The 18503-nt window shown below is 51.4% G+C and overlaps 9 protein-coding genes across 9 annotated transcripts; 4 read left to right on the forward strand and 5 right to left on the reverse strand.

Annotated features, from left to right (window-relative positions):
• Window positions 1–393: 393 nt before the first annotated feature.
• APUU_41530S (amidase family protein) lies at window positions 394–2227 on the forward strand (the record flags this gene model as incomplete). Its single annotated transcript, XM_041704723.1, has 2 exons — window positions 394–713; window positions 766–2227. The coding sequence occupies 2 exons, from the start codon at window positions 394–396 to the stop codon at window positions 2225–2227; spliced, it is 1782 nt and encodes a 593-aa protein (XP_041557280.1).
• A 1026-nt stretch (window positions 2228–3253) lies between these two features.
• APUU_41531S (uncharacterized protein) lies at window positions 3254–4358 on the forward strand (the record flags this gene model as incomplete). The annotated part of the gene is made up of 2 exons (XM_041704724.1): window positions 3254–3475; window positions 3531–4358. 2 exons carry the CDS (start codon window positions 3254–3256, stop codon window positions 4356–4358), a joined length of 1050 nt encoding a protein of 349 aa, XP_041557281.1.
• Window positions 4359–4778: 420 nt separating this feature from the next.
• Window positions 4779–6432, forward strand: APUU_41532S (uncharacterized protein; the record flags this gene model as incomplete). The annotated part of the gene is made up of 5 exons (XM_041704725.1): window positions 4779–4902; window positions 4958–5231; window positions 5288–5822; window positions 5882–6051; window positions 6135–6432. The coding sequence occupies 5 exons, from the start codon at window positions 4779–4781 to the stop codon at window positions 6430–6432; spliced, it is 1401 nt and encodes a 466-aa protein (XP_041557282.1).
• A 522-nt stretch (window positions 6433–6954) lies between these two features.
• TIM22 (translocation channel protein TIM22) lies at window positions 6955–7624 on the reverse strand (the record flags this gene model as incomplete). The annotated part of the gene is made up of 3 exons (XM_041704726.1): window positions 6955–7293; window positions 7349–7444; window positions 7511–7624. 3 exons carry the CDS (start codon window positions 7622–7624, stop codon window positions 6955–6957), a joined length of 549 nt encoding a protein of 182 aa, XP_041557283.1.
• A 683-nt stretch (window positions 7625–8307) lies between these two features.
• Window positions 8308–8705, reverse strand: APUU_41534A (uncharacterized protein; the record flags this gene model as incomplete). Its single annotated transcript, XM_041704727.1, has 2 exons — window positions 8308–8655; window positions 8703–8705. 2 exons carry the CDS (start codon window positions 8703–8705, stop codon window positions 8308–8310), a joined length of 351 nt encoding a protein of 116 aa, XP_041557284.1.
• Window positions 8706–9668: 963 nt separating this feature from the next.
• APUU_41535S (aromatic alcohol reductase) lies at window positions 9669–10766 on the forward strand (the record flags this gene model as incomplete). The annotated part of the gene is made up of 2 exons (XM_041704728.1): window positions 9669–9740; window positions 9813–10766. 2 exons carry the CDS (start codon window positions 9669–9671, stop codon window positions 10764–10766), a joined length of 1026 nt encoding a protein of 341 aa, XP_041557285.1.
• A 198-nt stretch (window positions 10767–10964) lies between these two features.
• Window positions 10965–12352, reverse strand: APUU_41536A (alpha/beta hydrolase; the record flags this gene model as incomplete). The annotated part of the gene is made up of 3 exons (XM_041704730.1): window positions 10965–11174; window positions 11258–11876; window positions 11958–12352. The coding sequence occupies 3 exons, from the start codon at window positions 12350–12352 to the stop codon at window positions 10965–10967; spliced, it is 1224 nt and encodes a 407-aa protein (XP_041557286.1).
• A 667-nt stretch (window positions 12353–13019) lies between these two features.
• APUU_41537A (uncharacterized protein) lies at window positions 13020–14430 on the reverse strand (the record flags this gene model as incomplete). Its single annotated transcript, XM_041704731.1, has 4 exons — window positions 13020–13109; window positions 13176–13873; window positions 13930–14015; window positions 14072–14430. 4 exons carry the CDS (start codon window positions 14428–14430, stop codon window positions 13020–13022), a joined length of 1233 nt encoding a protein of 410 aa, XP_041557287.1.
• Window positions 14431–16361: 1931 nt separating this feature from the next.
• On the reverse strand, window positions 16362–18105 carry APUU_41538A (uncharacterized protein; the record flags this gene model as incomplete). Its single annotated transcript, XM_041704732.1, has 2 exons — window positions 16362–16548; window positions 16631–18105. 2 exons carry the CDS (start codon window positions 18103–18105, stop codon window positions 16362–16364), a joined length of 1662 nt encoding a protein of 553 aa, XP_041557288.1.
• Between the last annotated feature and the right edge of the window lie 398 nt (window positions 18106–18503).

Consider the following 18503-nt stretch of genomic DNA (forward strand, 5'->3'; position numbering starts at 1 on the left):
AATATACTAATACAATGTATGCCACCGCTGGTCAGCCGGCTAGACATAGTATACGTTCATTATAGCGCGAGCTCTTGGTATGCACACTTCCTTCAATACATAGCCCAGAATGACATGGATAAAGACACATCTTTCCAGATACAATAATCATCCAGCTCTTGCACTCACATTACTGGGGGACCTTGATTGGCGATGATTGGCTGTGTTGAGATGCTGTGGGCCCCGACCGGACGAGTTTCCTGCGAGAACAAGAACAAGAACGCAACCAGCAGGGCTTCATGTTTCTCGTGAACTCATCAATACCACCGAATTGCCGCTTTCAATCCTTCTTACAAGCCCTTTCTGGCAGTCAATGGTCTTGTCGTCGGGCAAAGAAATTGATCCTGCAGTATCATGACAAGGGGTTTCCTCGCGCGGGCGACGGCATTGCTCGCTGCTGTTACTCCCCTCGTGGCCAGCGACAATAGTAGCAGCAATCAAGATGCCGATGCCTTGGCCATGTCGCAAGTTCTGACGGACCCCTATACCTATGACTTTCCTCATGTCGACGCTAATGGCGCGGACTTGTTTCCCATGCGCCCTTGCAAGGGGCACCAGCTGTTGGAAGCCAGCATCGATGACCTCCAGCAGTTGCTCTCTGCTGGCAAACTCACCACTGTCGACCTGCTGCAGTGCTATCTGGAGCGCATCCACCAGACCGACTCGTATTTGAAGTATGTCCCCGCCACTCCTTTCTCGGTGTCGAGATTGCTCATAAACCCCCAGTGCCATCATCCAACACAACCCCGATGCCTACAAGATTGCTAGGTCTCTAGACCAGGAACGTGCCAGCGGCAGAGTCCGCGGTCCTCTTCATGGGATTCCCTTCGTTGTCAAGGATAACATCGCAACCAAGGACCGCATGGAGACGACCGCCGGCAGCTGGGCTCTCTTGGGATCAGTGGTCCCCCGCGACTCTTTCGTTGTGAATCATCTGCGCAAGGCCGGCGCTCTGCTTCTGGGCAAAGCTGCTCTGAGCGAATGGGCCAGCATGCGCTCCAACGACTACTCCGAGGGCTACTCGGTTCGTGGAGGCCAGTGCCGTAGCGCTTACAACCTCACAGTAAACCCCGGAGGCAGCAGCTCGGGGCCTGGTGTCGCCGTTGGAGCAAACCTTGTTCCCTTCGCCGTGGGAACCGAAACTGATGGCAGCGTCATCAACCCTGCGCAGCGCAACGCCATCGTTGGAATCAAGCCTACTGTCGGGCTGACCTCTCGCGACGGCGTCATCCCCGAGTCTCTCAACCAGGACACCGTCGGTTGCTTCGGCAAGACAGTGCGCGATGCAGTCTACGTCCTAGACGCCATCTATGGCGTTGACCCGCGTGACAATGCGACATTTGCACAAATCGGCAAGACTCCCAGTGGTGGTTACACCCAGTTCCTTGCCAACAAGACCGCCCTCCAAGGCGCTAGATTCGGTCTACCCTGGGAATCATTCTGGGCTTTAGGCGACAGCGACCAAATCGCGCAGCTGGTCGAACTGGTTCAACTGCTCGAGGATGCCGGTGCAACCATTGTCAATGGCACAGAACTCCCCCATTACAAGACCATCGTCTCCCCCGACGGCTGGAACTGGGACTACGGCTCTACTCGGGGCTTCCCCAACGAGTCCGAGTACACCTATGTCAAGGTAGACTTCTACAACAACATCAAGGCCTACCTCGCTGAGCTCGACAACACAGACATCCGCTCCCTCGAAGACATCGTCCAGTACAACAAGGACAACTCCGGCTCCGAAGGCGGATACCCGTCCGTCCATCCAGCCTTCGCGTCTGGACAGGACGGGCTCGAAGCCTCCCTCGCAAGCAAGGGTATCATGAATGAAACATATTACCAGGCCTTGGAGTTCTGCCGCCGCACAACACGCGAGGAGGGCATCGATGTCGCACTTAAGCTGGGCAACAATACTGCCCTGGATGGACTCTTGGTCCCTCCCGATGTGGCGCAAAGTATCCAGATTGCGGCACAGGCGGGATACCCTGCGGTTACTGTGCCGGCGGGGACGGGTCAGGAGTCGGGGATGCCGTATGGGCTGGCGATTCTCAATACTGCGTTCTCCGAGGCTGCGCTGGTGAAATGGGCCAGTGCAATTGAAGACTTGCAGAAGAGTTCGGGCACGCAGTGGCAGAGGAGTTTACCTGAGTGGAGGGGGTATTTGGTTCGCAATTTGCCTGTTCCCCTTTGATAGACTTTTTCTTTAATAATATTCAGTACAAGCTCATAAGACCAATGATAGTACTTTCGTTGCCACCAATTCTATAAAACTACCCATCCTATCCTCGGACATCCTCTCGACAAAAATAAAAGCCAGCAGGTAACCACCACGAAGCGAAAGCACCATCCAAGCCAGGCAAAGCTGGTTCACTGTGGACTATATCTCATCCCAGACATCGAACTCGATCACGATAAGGTTTAGAGACCCACCTCGACATCACCACCGCGATGAACCAGTGGAACGTGCACGGATTTGTACCGACCGTCTAGGACTGTTGCCGTGTTTAGAAGATTTCGCTTTTGGGGTAGAGTTTTCTTGAGGCTAACACTCCTTGGGTTACACTCGTAGAGTACGGATGTCCGTAGAGCACACCGGCGGACTGCGAATTATGGCCAAAGTCCACTATCTATAGTATAAGGAGGTATTAATATCTAGCTCACCTTCTCTTAGCCGTGGGCATAGGGCTCTCGTAAAATTGAACTACTAGAACAACCATCCATGCTCTCAACGAGTTCGGTCCGGCTTCCAAATTATCCCGAGGAAGCCGACTGCAATGAGTTACAGCAAGACGAACAATCTAGATTCTCTATTCTCCTGCGTATGGCCAGCCCTAAAGATCCTCGTAAACTTCTAGAACGGTTCCCTGCAACCTCGCACTTGGCTTCTGGGCCCAAAGAACGCAGACCAGGGCTTTGCTTCGCCCTTCCTATTCCGGTGCACTGTATCTGAATCTGGAACCGAACCAGGTTAATGGTTAGGTCAAAGCTCTTCTGTGTATTCAGCAAAGTTTAATCTTTGCCTCTACTGATTTCACAGCCCCTCTGGTTGAAACTTCGTATGTCACCGCCGCAGTAACGCTTTTGCTCGGGTTACTTGGGTGTCTGCGGTCTTACCAGCACGTTTGTTCGTTTGCGCTTCTTTTCAAGATTTCTTTTTTTTTTTCCTTCTTTTTTTTTTTTGTTGCTGATCTGTTGCGTGGTTATACCTTGTGGGAGGATGGTGTCTATCCCGGCCGATATACGGGCGGCTGATGCTGCTGGCCAGATTCCAAGTGGAATCAGCCTGGAGTACCTTGCTGAGACCTACGACAAGCAGGTTATTATAGGAATTATCGTGCTGGTTGTTGTGAGTTTCGTGGTGTTGGCTCTGCGATGCTTTGCTCGTGCCGTCCTGTTGAAGCGCACTGGAATCGATGACCTATTGATGGTATTGGCGATGGTATGTATTCCGATTCATAGTAAGCCTGGTTGGCCTATCTCACTCTGCCGAATAGATGATTTATATTCCCATCGCCGCGTTGTGCATTGTCTTGGTCAATATGGGCAGTGGCCGTCATTTCGAGTATATCCAATATGTCCTCCCCAGGGACACAGTGCGCAGGACAGAAGTGCTGGATTTCGCCTGCCACATTCTCTACGCCAACGCTCTTCTCTTTGCGCGGTTCTCGGGTCTCGCCTTCTACCATCGTGTGGCCGTCCCCAGCAGCAAGCTCTACTATGCCATCAACGGCGCCTTCGTATTTCTCGTCGCCTGCTACCTCCCTCAGCTCTTCCTGCTGATTTTCCACTGCATCCCCGTCACCGGTCTTTGGCCGTACGAATGGCAAGACGAGTATAACGCCTACAGATGCCTTAGCTGGGGCCTCGTCTACTCCGTCATCTCTGCGCTCTCCCTCGTCTGCGACTTCGTCATGTTCACCATCCCAGCCATCATGATCAAGGGCCTCCGGATCTCCCTGCGCAAGAAACTCCAGCTCTCCTGCGTTCTACTCCCCGGCATCCTAGTCGTCGCTATCTCCACGACCCGCCTCTACCTAGTCATCGTCGGCCAATGGTCAGACGATGGATCCTGGGCTTACAATGCCATGCTTGCCGTCGAGAACGCCGAGATCGCAGGAACCCTCATTGCGCTCTCGGTGCCGGCGCTGAAACCACTCTTCGTCAATCTGTTCTCGCGTCTGGCTTTTCTTAAGTCGTTGACCTGGAACCGCTTGTCGCATATTTCTCCCGGTGCGAAATCGTCTCCAGATGGCGCCGCCGAGTACCACAAGTCTACGCCGAACGCTTCGCGCTGTCTGTTGGATGCGGGAGCTGTAGTCTGACGCATATACAATGATAATGTTTGTTCTACGCGAGAATAATATAACTTATGGGTACCAAGTCAGCAGAATCGCTATCCCCAGACTGCTGGAATGCGTTGGGGAAGCGCAGCAAGGGTCTGACCAGGGTTACACCGTGCATCCCTAGTCGATGTCTTGGAGACAGACGGTCATATCCGGTAGCCCGAAAGGTCAACGTAAATAGACGATCGCAATGGCCGTGCACCTATCTTACCTACATGATAGGTCGCGGACGTGGGTTATCTCTCCAAGTGCCCTCGTTACCCCGCGTTTTGTACGGCCCTTGGACATGGGTTGAAGTATTTATATCGAGAGCATATTCATTTTCTGCTGGACGTAGCAGAAGGCTGCCGGAGTATTAGACGAAACGGCAACGACGTGTGCGCATGCACATTGACCACAATGGGAAACATAATGACAAACACCGTTCCCCAAGGCCATAAGATAGGCCGCTTTACCGTACCGGCGTATCGAACACCTCTTATGCAAGTCATTATGATTGCCATGGTTTGCTTCTTGGTGGTTGGTGAGCTCTCTATTCCCAGCTTAAGAGACTGACTAGCCGACTGACACCACACCAGGCATGTTCAATGCCCTAGCCTCCCTCGGAGGTGCAGGCCAACTAACGGCAGATCTGTCAAACAAGGCAAATACAATCCTGTATGCCGTTTTTGCTGCCATGGCCCTGGTATCGGGCTCGCTGTACAACTACTTTGGCCCTAGGATAACTCTGGCAGCTGGTGGTGTAGGATATGCCTTGTATTCTGCTTCATTCTGGTGCTATAACCACACGTCAAACGAAGGGTTCGTCCTATTTTCAGGGGCCGCGTGTGGAGTATCAGCAGCTTTTCTTTGGTACGTATATACCCAAAAAGTTTTATGGTACGTACTGATATATTTTTTGTATGCAGGACAGCAGAAGGGGCAATGCTGATGTCGTACCCCAAAGAGGACCAAAAGGGTCGCTATATCAGTCTCTTCTGGACCATCTGGAGCATGGGCGCCGTCGTGGGCAGTATCATCCCCACAGCCCAGAACTGGTCGAACAATTCCGCCGGCCGCGTCAACGACGGCACATACATTGCGATATTTGTCCTGATGCTCGGCGGCTCGGTCCTCGCTCTGTGTCTCGTCCACCCTAACAAGATCGTCCGGGATGACGGGACGAAGGTCTACGTAGCCCGTCATGCGTCGCTGGGTACCGAGTTGAAGAACGTGGTTAGGGCTGTCCAGGTGGAGCCGTGGATTCTGCTCTTCTTCCCTTACTCCTTTGCTGGGCTCTGGTATATTGTGTACCAGAGTAATGACTACAATGCGTATTTCTTTAATGTGCGTACGAGATCGTTTAACTCGGTCTGGTATAATGTTGGGCAGATGCTCGCTGCGGGTTTGTTGGGCTTGCTCCTTGATATTAAATGCTTCAAGAGGCGAACCAGGGCTTTCGTGGTAGGATATATACCACCCCATCTTTATCTTGATCTCGTTAACTAATATTACTATGATAGGGCTGGGCCATTATGTTTATCGGTGCCAACGCCGTTCTAGTCGCCGGTATCTTCCCATTACAAGAGTCCAGCCGAGACCACCCAGTCAGCAAAGTCCTCGACGTCACGGAGACCAAAGCAGCTCCTTACATCGCGCTATATTTCTTCTACGGCTGTCTCGATGGAGCATGGTAAGTACTTTTACTTTTACTTTTTACTTTTACTTTTTCACTGCAATCCGCACGACCTCCCGCTAACAACGATTCCAATCCAGGCAATGCTATGCCTACTGGATCATGGGAACTCTATCCAACGACCCCCTCGTCCTGAGCATGTACGGCGCCTTCTACAAGGTCTTCGGCGCGGCAGGGAGTGCCATCGTTGCCAGCCTAGACTACCGCCGGACCTCGTATGTCGCCATGTTCGGGTCATACTGGGGTCTCACAGCGGGATCTCTCATTGTGCTGCTCCCTTTGGTTGTGAAGCGCGTTACTAACACCAGCATGAAGGTGGAGACTGTAGAGCCAGTTAAAGTGGTCGAGAACCGGGATGAAGATGTCGAGATGAGATAGATACGGCCTATCTTGAATAGCAGCTACATCCCCGGCTACTCCATCATGTTTCTTAGTAAAAGTAGTATAGATCTGGTTCTTTCCGGTTAGAGAACGCTGTCTGGGTCGTACTTTCCTTTCACGAACTGGCCAGATCCAGAATTGGAAGTAGCAACTGTTTCCATGGACAGCCCATCGCGCTTTCCTTGTGGAGGATATCAATGACATGGGGTTCTAGGAAGGTGCGATGGACCGGAGCTGGTACGGTATGCACCTTCCTTAACAGACATACTCAAGATAAATGTCGCTGGGGTACCACTATTCTACAAAGCAAGTTTGCAATCATAGATCATTCATATCTAATCTATACAGTAAGTATTATACAGGGAGCAGCGAGTCGTAACCCACAAAACCCAAAAGCATCAAACGCCACGCATATATGCAACCCATCTATCCCAAACGCCTTTGCAAGAATACGGGATTCTTAAAAAATATACATCCCTACCGGGTTCCATACTAACCAGAGTAAGACAGTCTCACTCCTTAATCATCAGACTCGGGCATGCGCATGTAAGCATCAATAGCCGCAGAGAACGCCGCGAAACCCGCGCATCCAAAGGCCGCAGCCTGCGGGCCAGCCTTGGCTCCCAGGATTCCACCGGTGATGCATCCAGCCGACACACTGTTCGTGAGATCGTTCTTCGCGCGGAGCCCCTCGATGCAGCACTCTGTTCCGGAGTAGAGCGCGCCGACAATGCCGAAGTTCTTGGCCGACGACCACGAGCGCGATCCCATGTCCTTGAAGCCGGTGCGGACCTGTTGCCGCCAGGGGAGATCGGAGATGGCTTTGCCTTGCGGGGTGAAGGAGGAGTCGTAGGACATCTAAGCAGGAGTGGTTAGGTGGGTTCAAGCGAATTATAATAGGAAGGATACATACACTAGCCATGAACAAACCGAAAACACCACCGAGACCGAAACCCATTGTTCCGGAGATGACGGTTTTGAGGGGACATGATTCCATCGCGTTTTGCATCTGAGCGCGCGTCGGTTAGCAAATTGAAACGAATAATGCAAAGCTCCGGATTAAACTGAGACATACCATCTTAACCATAGCCTGCTCCTGCTCGTTCATTCCGGCTGTATTGCCGCCTCCTAAACCACCGAAGCCGGTCATGCCTGCGGCAGAGGACCCGCCCGTCCCGGGGAAGTTCATGGCGAATTAAAGGGTATATGATTAAAAGGAGATAAGGAAAAGATGTTGCGCGAGTATAGCTCACGGTATGCTATACGTTCTCCACCGAAACCAGGACTGGGGGAAAAGGTTGGGAGGGAGTCGATATCGTGGCAATCTCATCCCCGGAATTGATGCGGAGAGAATTTATTCCCGGTTGCCGATTGAGACCACTAGTGCAGCTTTGCCACGTGCACCCGCGATTTATCACGCGTTTATGAATGATTATGTAATTATGCAACATTACAGCCCTAAACAGGGATCAATACTGGACATGGAGGGCTCGAATAGGGATAACGAGCTTTATCTGGTGCAGGAAGAGCCGTATCTTCTATATCCCGTATTTATTTGTCATAAACGTGCTCTATCGCCTTTAACTCGAGCTAACGACTGACCAGATATACATCTCATCGAGACACGGTTAATCATTTTCAAGAGTGACAGAATATTCAGGGTCCAACTGACGGGAATTGTACAATCTGACCGTTACGATAGTACGTATAGCCCGGTAGAATAGTTTAATACTGAAATTATTCCATTTGCAACGTACGGTTGGCCATGAAACGCATAACTTGGGATGGCCATCTCCGAAGCCTGCAAAGTTTCCACAGGATCAGATCGTAGCTAGTAACAATTGATCAGAAACTAAACAATCAACGGGTATACTAAGCATCATCGGCACGCGACACGTTCTGGCCCTCCGAGTCCGTCTCCGGCGGCAGAAGGCTCGCATCCGGGTGAAGGCACTGCGCATCCGTAACATTGCGCCCATCAACCCCAATAAACTTGTCCTCGAGCTGTGCGCGAAACGCGGGAGGGTATATCTCAAAAGCGAGCTTTATTTCCTCGGGGCTCAATCTCCTATAGTCAACAACATTCCGGTCCCCGTCGAGGGCGCGCAGCACGCCGTCGGTGGCGAGGTGGGTGAATCCCATTCCGGTTGGATCTTTTCGAAGGGACTTCATGATATCTTTTGCTTCTTGGCTGGCTTGCCCGCATCCACCGGGTTGGCTCTGTTGGTGGTGTTAGGGCAGGAGTATATGAGTTAGGGGTGGCTTACCATGGTGGTAGAAATGATACTGTTCGAGTTTTCTTAACTTATAGTTGATAGATAATAATAAGACTGTAAGCTGTGTTCAGGGCACTTTGAGGAATAGAGCTGCTATATGTCTATCTACTTTTGGCTTCACCCTGTTAGGAGGGTGGCTGTGCAGGAATGAGCCTTGACGACCAGGTGGAATGACTCACATGCAACGTACAGGTCATTCTTCCTGTTAGATCGGAAACATTATTGGGGGCCGTTTTATGAGAGCTTGAACTGCACAGTGGGACTTGTTGCTGCTGCCAGATATGGTTGCCTGGAGTAGAGCCTGAACGGAACGTAAGATCGTTCGAACTGAGAAATGCAGTCACCATAGCTCAAATCCTGCAGCACCAATTCAAGTCCAACTATCCGTATTGAGGGCCTAAAAACAATATTATACACCCCACCATCACAGCCCCTTATCGGCGTCGGTGCCCGCAAATAAGCCAGTCTACGCGGTCGCAGCTGAAATTCATTGCTCGGGCCTTCGCGTGTTTCTCAAATCTGATTTTTATATCGGATCCATAAGCGGCTATCTCACCTCCGCTCCGCTAAGGATCAGGAGAGGTGAAGTCCTCGTCCGTGTCTGACCACGGTGGGAATTAGGGCTGTTAACTCCGCCTATCTCCACTACTGCTCACATACGCCAGGAGCTTATTATGCAATGTTAAATCGACTAAATCATTAAAAACTCGTCTACTTTGGTCCTTTCCAGATGCATCGGCGTTTCAATGTCCGACTCCGCGTCGTCGCCGAATATCACGAAACCACCGGATATAGTGACATGTCGCCGGAGATAACATGAGCTGGCGGTTGCATGTCTATGATAATATAAAGCCGGTCTCCCTTGTCCTATGATGAATGTAATCAGTTTGCAGTCAAAAGCATCAAGCAGCTCTTTAAAGCAACATTAGCGATTTGCAACCTAATAGTATCGAGACCATGGCCCAAAAATACGCCAAGGACCAGCCATCTGGCTTCACCAACCGCATTGAGCGCGTGGCTATTGTTGGCGTATGTCAAACATTCTAGCACCTGACCTTGCTTCAATTAGTTTTACCTATACTAACATAAACCCCATTCCAGGCCAGTGGCTCCGTCGGCAAGCCCATTGCTCAGGAACTGCTCAAGACCGGACAACATACCGTTACCGCGTTGACCAGGACGGACAGCACCAGTGTCCTCCCCGACGGTGTCAACGTCGTGCGTGTGAACTACGACGATGAAGGCTCTCTCGTATCAGCCCTAAAGGGCCAGCAATTCCTCATCATCACGCTGTCTGTCACTGCCGCCCGCGACACACAGTCGAAGTTTATTCAGGCCGCTGCGCGCGCTGGCGTCCCCTACGTTATGCCCAATTCATACGGCTGGGACGTTCAGAATGAAGCATTTGAAACGGATATCCCCCTTACTGGAGGTCTATTCAAGAAGGCTCGCACTGAGATTGAAGCCGCCGGGGTGTCGTCGTGGGTTACACTTGTCTGTGGCTTTTGGTACGAGTTTAGTCTTGTGAATGGGGAGCAGTGGTTTGGGTTTGACTTTAAGGAGAAGAAGGTCACGTTTTTTGATAATGGAGAGACGAAGATCAATGTCAGTACGTGGGAGCAGTGTGGGCGTGCGGTTGCGCGGCTCCTCAGCTTGAAGGAGTTGCCCGACGACGAGAACGACAAGGAGCCGGCGTTGAGTAACTGGCGAAACAAGTCGGTTTATATTGATAGTTTTGAAGTGAGCCAGCGTGACATGTACGAGAGCTGGAAGCGGATTACTGGCGATACTGACGAGGACTGGACTCGTGCGACTGAACCTGTGACTGAGCGATATGCGAGAGGGCTCGAGCTCTTGGAGAAGGGGGACCACTCAGGCCTGGCGTTGGCTATGTATTCGCGAGTTTTTTATCCCAATGGAGATGGAAACCATGGACAGAAGCATGGGCTTGTCAATGACCAGCTTGGTCTTCCCAAAGAGGACCTGGATGCGCGGACTGTGGTTGCGAAGGATTTGTTAGACCGGGGTTATTCTTACTTTGGGAACCGTCTTTGATACCTGCCCTGGTATAGGGACTAAGGGGCGTCCTTCGATATAACATTAAGTTATCAGCTTACAGTCATTGGAGACGAATATAACAATACCTATTCTACGTCCAATCCTCCAGTCTACATAGAATATCTAGGGCCTAGATACATCGCAAACCTCCTTGCTAAGTATTCCCTATCAACCTCCAACAGCGGCACGTTCACACTACAAACCCTGTCCCTTCAAGTAGGAAAAGATGGCCTCAAAATGGCCAGTCGCATTCGTGTGCATATTCAAACCGTGCCCACTCCCAGGCTGGATATGCACACTCACGTCAGACGCGCCAGGAAACGACTCGGACTTGATCGCACCCAAATCATACGAGCCGGTGCAATCCCCAGCACAGGCCGGAAGGTCAAACTCGGCCAGAGCAAACTACTCAGTAATAGCATTAGCCCCAAGTCATGGGATAGAAATGTGAGATATTTTTGTGGGAAATTGTGGGGAAAAGAACATACCAAAATCGGCCCTGTATAGCCCGGAGCAGGCTTCATTAATGTCGCACCCATACTCATAAACTCACCCACCGTGCCCGTCTGCTTTATCTCAGTCCCATACGCAAGCAACTCAGGCTCAAAGAACCCCTTTTTGAAGAAAAGCTTGTTCGCGTCCGTTTGCGCACCCTGGACCAGATATCCACTTCCGCGGTCCCCAAACCGGACAGGGTCATTGCTCGCAGCATACACAAGCCCATAAGCACTCTGCCCCGTCAGTGCGAGTTTCCCTTGTGGGATCATCCCCGTCGCAACAGCACCGTCTGCAATATCCCCATACTCAGCCAGAGCACCGATCGTGAACGCCGAGCCCATCGAGTGGCCGACAAGCACGATTTTCTCGAAATCGGGCACGAAAAGCTTCTCATCGCTGGCAATGAACTGCGCCAGTTTACCCTCGCGTGCGAGCACCGTAATCTCCTTCAGGATCTCGACTTCCACGGGTCCCTGGACCACGTTGTGACCATCCGGCTTGGAGGATTTGCCGACGCCCAGGCGGTCATATGTTAGCATTGAGTATCCGGCCTTTAGGGCTGCGTCGACGTAGGAGTATTGAGATGGCTGGATCTCGCAATCCCAGTACCTAGTGCAAATCAAGTCGTGTCAGCATTCTTCTCGTGTTCATTATCGAGGAGCAAAAGACGAAGTAATTAGGGTTAAGTACGTCTTCTCAAAACCAAACCCGTGGGATGCGATCTGCAGAATCTTCCCCGTATTCTTGGGCACACAGAGCTGTGCGTTGATAGTGAAGGTATCCTCGACAAGGTACAGTGCGTCAATGCGGCTTTCGGGCGCCGTCCAGCGCTCGACGTCCCAGACAAAGTCGATTACATCGATGTCGTTGTTGACTCGGGCGATATCGTAGATGGAGTTGTTGGCGGATACGGATATGGATAGGTCGAAGTTGGTACATGCCCCGTCTCGATGGTGGGGCGTAGCCGATGAAGAGGGAGAGGAAGGAGATGGCGAGGATAATTGCGACGGCAATGAGGACGATGGTAATGCGTTGGATGCTCCTGCTAGGGCAAGAAGACCTGCAAGGACGAATGGGGCCATCATACTGTTGGGTTTTGGTAATGTGGAAAGACTCAATAGCCAACTTGGGAAACGAAGTGTATGTCTTCTTATTCTGAATAGTTATGGAAGGCCTCTTTATATGTCTATATCTTTGTACTAGCAGTGAGCAAGGTTTCATATCTAACCTAATAGTGAACGCTTCGTTGGTGGTACAAGCAGTGCATAGCCCACCTTGCCATCTTGGGCGTTGATGGGGGTGAATATCACCTTCACTGATATTGTCAGATTGACAGATATGTATTAGGTATGACTGAATGTTGTGATGCTTTGGTTTTTATTATGATCTGACATTTGACTCCTAGTATACGCTGGCAATAAACAAGCGGCAGTTAGGGATGCACTCGCTATACGAAACATCGCAAACGTATCCGTAATCTCATACCATTTAAAATATTTGAATAAGCATTCGGGTAAACTTGAGGTGGCGTCGTGCCCGAGGCTATATTGCGTATGCGTATGCGTGTGCGTACGTACAGCTTCATCTCCATATTCAGAATTTGGGCAACCAATCGCCCAGATACTTATTAACGTGATCTGGTTCATATTAATATTATATAGATATTTTCACATCTACATCTGCTCTATATGTCCGGACTTCTTTGCATCCCTTGGGCCCATACCCTTTTACATACTACCTCCTTATCAAACCTCAATGCTGCAATTCGTGTTCCAAACTGGCGCGAACAAATGCAGCTGAACCCAGCACGCTGTCATATACCAGTGGTTGCGTAACATAATACTAAACACACTGAGTTAGCATTCTTTTTAACATAAACAAGATTTATTCCGTGCTCGTTCAACATACCTGGTAGCTAGCAGTGGAGTTAAGGCTGCAAACACTCACAGTCCCATTATAACTCAATGTGCCGTCTGTATTCTCCACGACAAATCTGTCCACAAGCGAGCGGTAGGCTCGAGCCGCGACGCCGGTATAATTGAATTTGTCATTTCCCTTGTATTCAGAATTGGTGTGTTTGTCGTCTAAAAGCCCAATTCGCACCCCCTTGTACAAGGAATACGTGAACATGGCCGACGCACTGGATTCTATGTAGTTACCTCTTCGTCCAGGGGCCGACATTACTTGCCACCAGGCGCCAGAGGCCGGGTCAACCGCTTGAACGACCGCATTGGCGAGGTCCACAAATCGAGCGCGCCATGTCGTGACTTCCATCCGAGAGTCAGAGTCAGTAGGTGCGAGCTCCAGAAAATCAACTAGACCCATCATGAACCAGCCCAAGGAACGACCCCAGACAAATGGACTGGCGCCGGTGGTGGGATTAGCCCATGAGGCGGTTTTTGTTGCGTCGTAGCCGTGGAACAGAAGGCCGCTTGTTTCATTGTGGCAATGCTCCCATACAAGGTTGATCTGGTGGAAGAGGTCCTTGTTGACTGGGACAGTGTTGTTGATATCGAACTGCGAGGTGTATAAGGGGTAGAATGATAGCAGGGAGAACATTCCGTCTAGATAGCTCCAGTTTGGGTAGACGTAGTACCAGAGTCCGCCTGTATCAGTTTCAGCACGTACTCCAGTCTCTGGGAGAGAATGGCTTAATACTCACCGAAGCTGTTTCGTGGCTGTAGGTCGATCGAGGTGCGCAGTGCAGAGAGGGTATCTCTGTAGGTGTCGTTTTCTGTTTTATCGTATCTAGCATCATATCTAGTTAGAGAATGAAAATCCACAATCCCATGAGCAAAGCATACTGGTAAAGCAGCCCCTTTCCTACTGATAGACGGTCAAGGGGAAGCTCAGTGTCTTTCGTTGCATTATTGACGACATCAACAACACTGTCAGCGCTTCGGCTGATGTAGGCCTCCCAGTCCTCTTCCAAATAATGGCCAGACGGCGACTCAACCAGATCTAGGAGAGCAGTCTGGAAAGCCCCAACCTGCAACAGCAGCGATGAATCACCTTCTTGCTCGATAATGGCCTGTCCGCGTAGGATAATGCTGTCGGCCATTCGAGCCGAGTAAGGACGCCCAGTGGCAGCCCCATTGCTGAGTTGGACGAAGGGTATTACGCATAATACGAGAAATGAAAGCAAAGGGCTTCGCAAATCCATTTTGCTGGATGCACTGAACGGGCTCTACGATGGCAGAGACTTCAGAATGACTGCCAGATGAAGCCCCTGTGAAGAGACGCCTCATTATTGACTAATCATATGCTGCATGCCGATTATTACCGTATTAAGATACCCTGCCCTATAGGTATGCAACCGCCGGGAGTCAACCAACGAGTCTCGTACCGAATGGAGCTGGCCTCGAATTCCGGCGGCGCTCTGATATACACCCAGAAGCGGCAAAGCCCTGGTATCTTCTCCTGAATACCCAAGGGCATTTTTGCTCCAATCCGTGCTCGCTATGTAGAGGATGTCGATCGCTTCGGTGTAGATCTGTCGGAAGGAACATAGCACCCCGGTTATTGTCTCTGGATGCCGAGATTCATCTGGACTGCTAGTTTCAGATTGTGTGCTGCCAAAGTGGTGCCGGGTGCTAGGATCCCGGTGTATATCTGCAGGCGTATATCGAAGGGTAGATGGTCGACTAGAGGTGGCTAATGCTGAGCCTGGATGTGGATGGTGTGACGAATGCCTATGGTCAGGGAGTGCTAGCGGCGAGCGACTGAATAACTCTCGTTTTCGGCTTCGGTGTACCATCGTTGCTGTTGTTGTTGGTCTGGCGTTAACGCATACGCACCAGTAGCGTTGAAAGGGGCGAGAAAGCTGGTGATTGTATCCCTGAGTGACATGGTGCTGATGGAAAGCAACACTGTGGGAGACTGAGAGGAAGGATAAAATGTAAAGAGTCCAATACTGCACGGCCATCTTCCACGATGACATATAGACAAGACCTTATATCTCCGTATCAAGCCCCAGCTCTGACACAAACACCCTTCCCGCAATTCTCTAAATCCTTCCTTATGAACCCCGTCAACTGAAGGCTCGATACCCCCCGATGTCTAGGACAATTCATCCTCCTCTTTGTGCTCGACCCCATCGACGTGGAGACCACAACCGCGCATATTCTCCCGCGCTCTTCAGCCCGCCCGCACCACTGGATATAGTCCTGCTCGGGATCAAGCAGGAGACAGTTCCTTGTATACTTCTGGGTGCAGTGCGGAAAACGGGTGTGCGTTGCGTGGATCTTGTAGCACATTCTGAATTCAATTTCGTTCCACTCAGTTGGACATGGTCGGTTGGTTCGAGGACTTGTGAGGATTTGGGTAGATGAATGCGGTCCTTTGCGCGCGAGTATGCAGTCTGCTAGTGCTTCGACGTTGTAAGTGGGGGTTCAAACAGAAACCTGGGAAATGTGATGATGGGCAGCGTCGTCTCGAGTGACGAGGGAGGAGGGGGTTTTATGGATGGATCTCTACTGCAGGGTCACCAGACCTCATCAAAGAGCAGGGCAGGATTATTTCACCCTCGAACACGAACTCAGCCTATCACAGCCAAGGCTGTCCTTGGAATCAGCCTTGCTCCATTGCTTCGCCACCGTAATTGGCTGCTTAGTGGGGGACCTGCGGCTCTTCGTATCGAAAACTGGAGGGAAATGAACCTGAGGCTGTGGCATGACTTTTGGCAGCTGTTACGGTACGGTTTGTGCTATTTGAAACATGGACTTGGCGGTACTTGCAGGTTATAATAGGCAAAGGTGGTTCTTATTCGTTAAGTTGGCTATCAATACTTCAGCTGAAGAACGTATAGATACACCAAGTACGTCCCAGAAAACCGGGCTCCAGAATCAAAATAAATTAAAAAGAAAAAGAAAAACACTCGTAAGGGTCTCGCGACCCGAAGTCATAACCCTGCGTTAAGCCATACATATTCTTGTTCTTGTAATACTCAAACATAACAGGTCCGGTCCCGAGCGGATATATAAAGCAGTAGGTCGTGCAGATTCGTGTCCATATATACAGCAGTCCAGTTGAGTCCGGAACGGGAGAGAGAAGGGAAGTCGTGCAATAGAAATTATGAAGTAGTGATTGAGGCGCTCAGTCCTTCTTGCTATCTTTGTCGAGCGGCGGCGAAGCCAGTGGACTTCGGTTTGGTGAAGGGGACAAACTCCGCTCCCATTCGGCCATTAGATTGCTGAGTTTCGACGGTGCAGTCTGTGTGATTGCAGGCCAGGGAATACCGTCCGACATGCTGGGGTCAGGAATATCACGGCGCCAGTCGAAGCTGAGAACACTGTTAGCGACAAAAAAATACAAGCTGACCATAAAGAAAACGAGAATAATCACGCTTCGCAGGCCAGACCTACCTAGCGCTCGTACGAGGACTACTCGTCTGTGTGACCGGAGACTGGTCCTGTCTCGACTCGATGGTGGATCGGCTCGAAGATGGCGTGTGCGATTTCTTCGGCTGCGGTGTATCCCAATCATCCCAGGCGTCGTCCACGTCGAGCTTGTTGGGGTCTTCGGCTTTGTGGTTGTTCGGCCCGCTGGGGGTTGTAGGTGTTCTGTGAGCGTTTGGGGACTTCTGCCCAGAAGAATCAATGCCGAATTCACCCCAGAACGACGCGTCTATGTCCGCCGACTTGGAGCCATTACCAGTTGCTTTTGTTCCCGGACTCTTCCTTCCCGAGGGCGAGCGCGACAACGCTTTACCAGTTTGAACAGATAGTCGGTCTCTGCTTCGCGAGGTCGAGCTCGAATCGCGGTTGCGGGAAGATTGCATTGTTCGTGATTCGGTGGCGTTGATCCCTTCGTCTCCGACTGTTGCTTGTCTGATATCTTCGAGGAACGTCCAGAGCCCCTCTCTTAGATCCGACGCCATCTGCTTTCCAGTCCGCATGAGTAGGTCTCGCGAAGGAGGGGGCACTGGCATCGTCTTCCGCCACTCAGAAACCATATCTTGGGTTGGGCTCATTGTGGGCGCAGGAGGAGTGCGATCGACGGATGGCATGGTGGCCGATCGTGGAGGCCGGCCGATACGATCGCCATCCACTTCGCCGGAACCAGTTTCAGATCCTGGCTGTTTGCTGTTCACAGAGCTCGTTGTGGGAGAAAGTAGTGACAAGGCTCGGGTATGAGACCCCTGAAACACTCGTCTCCCATTCGCCGACACAGATGTCCCATTTGCAGCTGCGGCTGCGAGCATGGTCTGGCGCCGTTCCAGCTCCCGGCTGAGCCTGAATTGGGGCGGGACCACAGGACTAGCGCTGCCGCTGGTACTTGGCTCCCTGCTATGCGCAATTGACGGAGACGCACCGGGTACTGCATCCGGAGATCTGAGAGGCAGCATAGCCTCCGCATGATGAGTGACCTCCGTCCGCTTTCTTGTCTTCTCCGATGACGTCCATTGCTTCTTCAACGAATTCAGTTCGGTTTCCGCCCGGTGTAGTTCCTCTCGTAGCTCCAGCACCCTTCGCTCCTGCGAGGCGATCGCTGTCAACAGACTTGTGCCGTCATCTTGGCCGTCGAAGGGGGGTGTGGAAATGGTGTGAGCGGGGGATTGTCGTGCGGACGATCGGGTAACGGGCGTCATCGATCCTGACGGGGAGGACGTTGCACTCGGATCAAAGGTTACTCCCTGGGGGATGTTGATGGGAAAATTCAAGGTCAAGCGTTTTGTATGCCGGGCAGCAGCGTGAGGACGAGGAGGGAGAGACGCTCGCTTGGATGGCATTCGCCGGGGCGGTAGGGGCTCATCCGTAGCAGAGTCGGTCAAGGCCACGACAGTTTGGGACGCTTCCGGCGTGGGTTCCGCCCGATCCATTCCCGGTGACTCTTCCATGGTGGGACAGCACGAAGCAGCGCAAAAAACAAAGAGAATTTAGTAAGGCGATAATTCCACAATCATGACATTCCAGCAACCCAGCGGAAAGCGGAGAAAGGAAGGACGAGCTGTCCGAGGTACCGACAGCGGCGGGGCAGCGGGAGTCAAAGAGCGAGTAATCAAAAAAAAAAAAGAGCGTGGGCGTATCGAAGGACGACGAGGGGATGGGATAACAATGAGGGAGATGAAGAAAAGTGAGGGAGGTGAAGAATCAGGAGCAGGATGAGAACGAGAGCATCGCCGACGAAGCCCAGACTGCCGTTAAATTAGTGTTGATTAATATTAGCAGCCACGCGTATCCTTTCCGTTTCAGCTAGTTCAGGGGCCGATCGGCACAGGCTGAAGCAGGTGATATT

The sequence above is a fragment of the Aspergillus puulaauensis genome, chromosome 4 (genome assembly GCF_016861865.1).
Source record: "Aspergillus puulaauensis MK2 DNA, chromosome 4, nearly complete sequence".
In the NCBI taxonomy this organism is placed as follows: Eukaryota; Fungi; Ascomycota; class Eurotiomycetes; order Eurotiales; family Aspergillaceae; genus Aspergillus; species Aspergillus puulaauensis.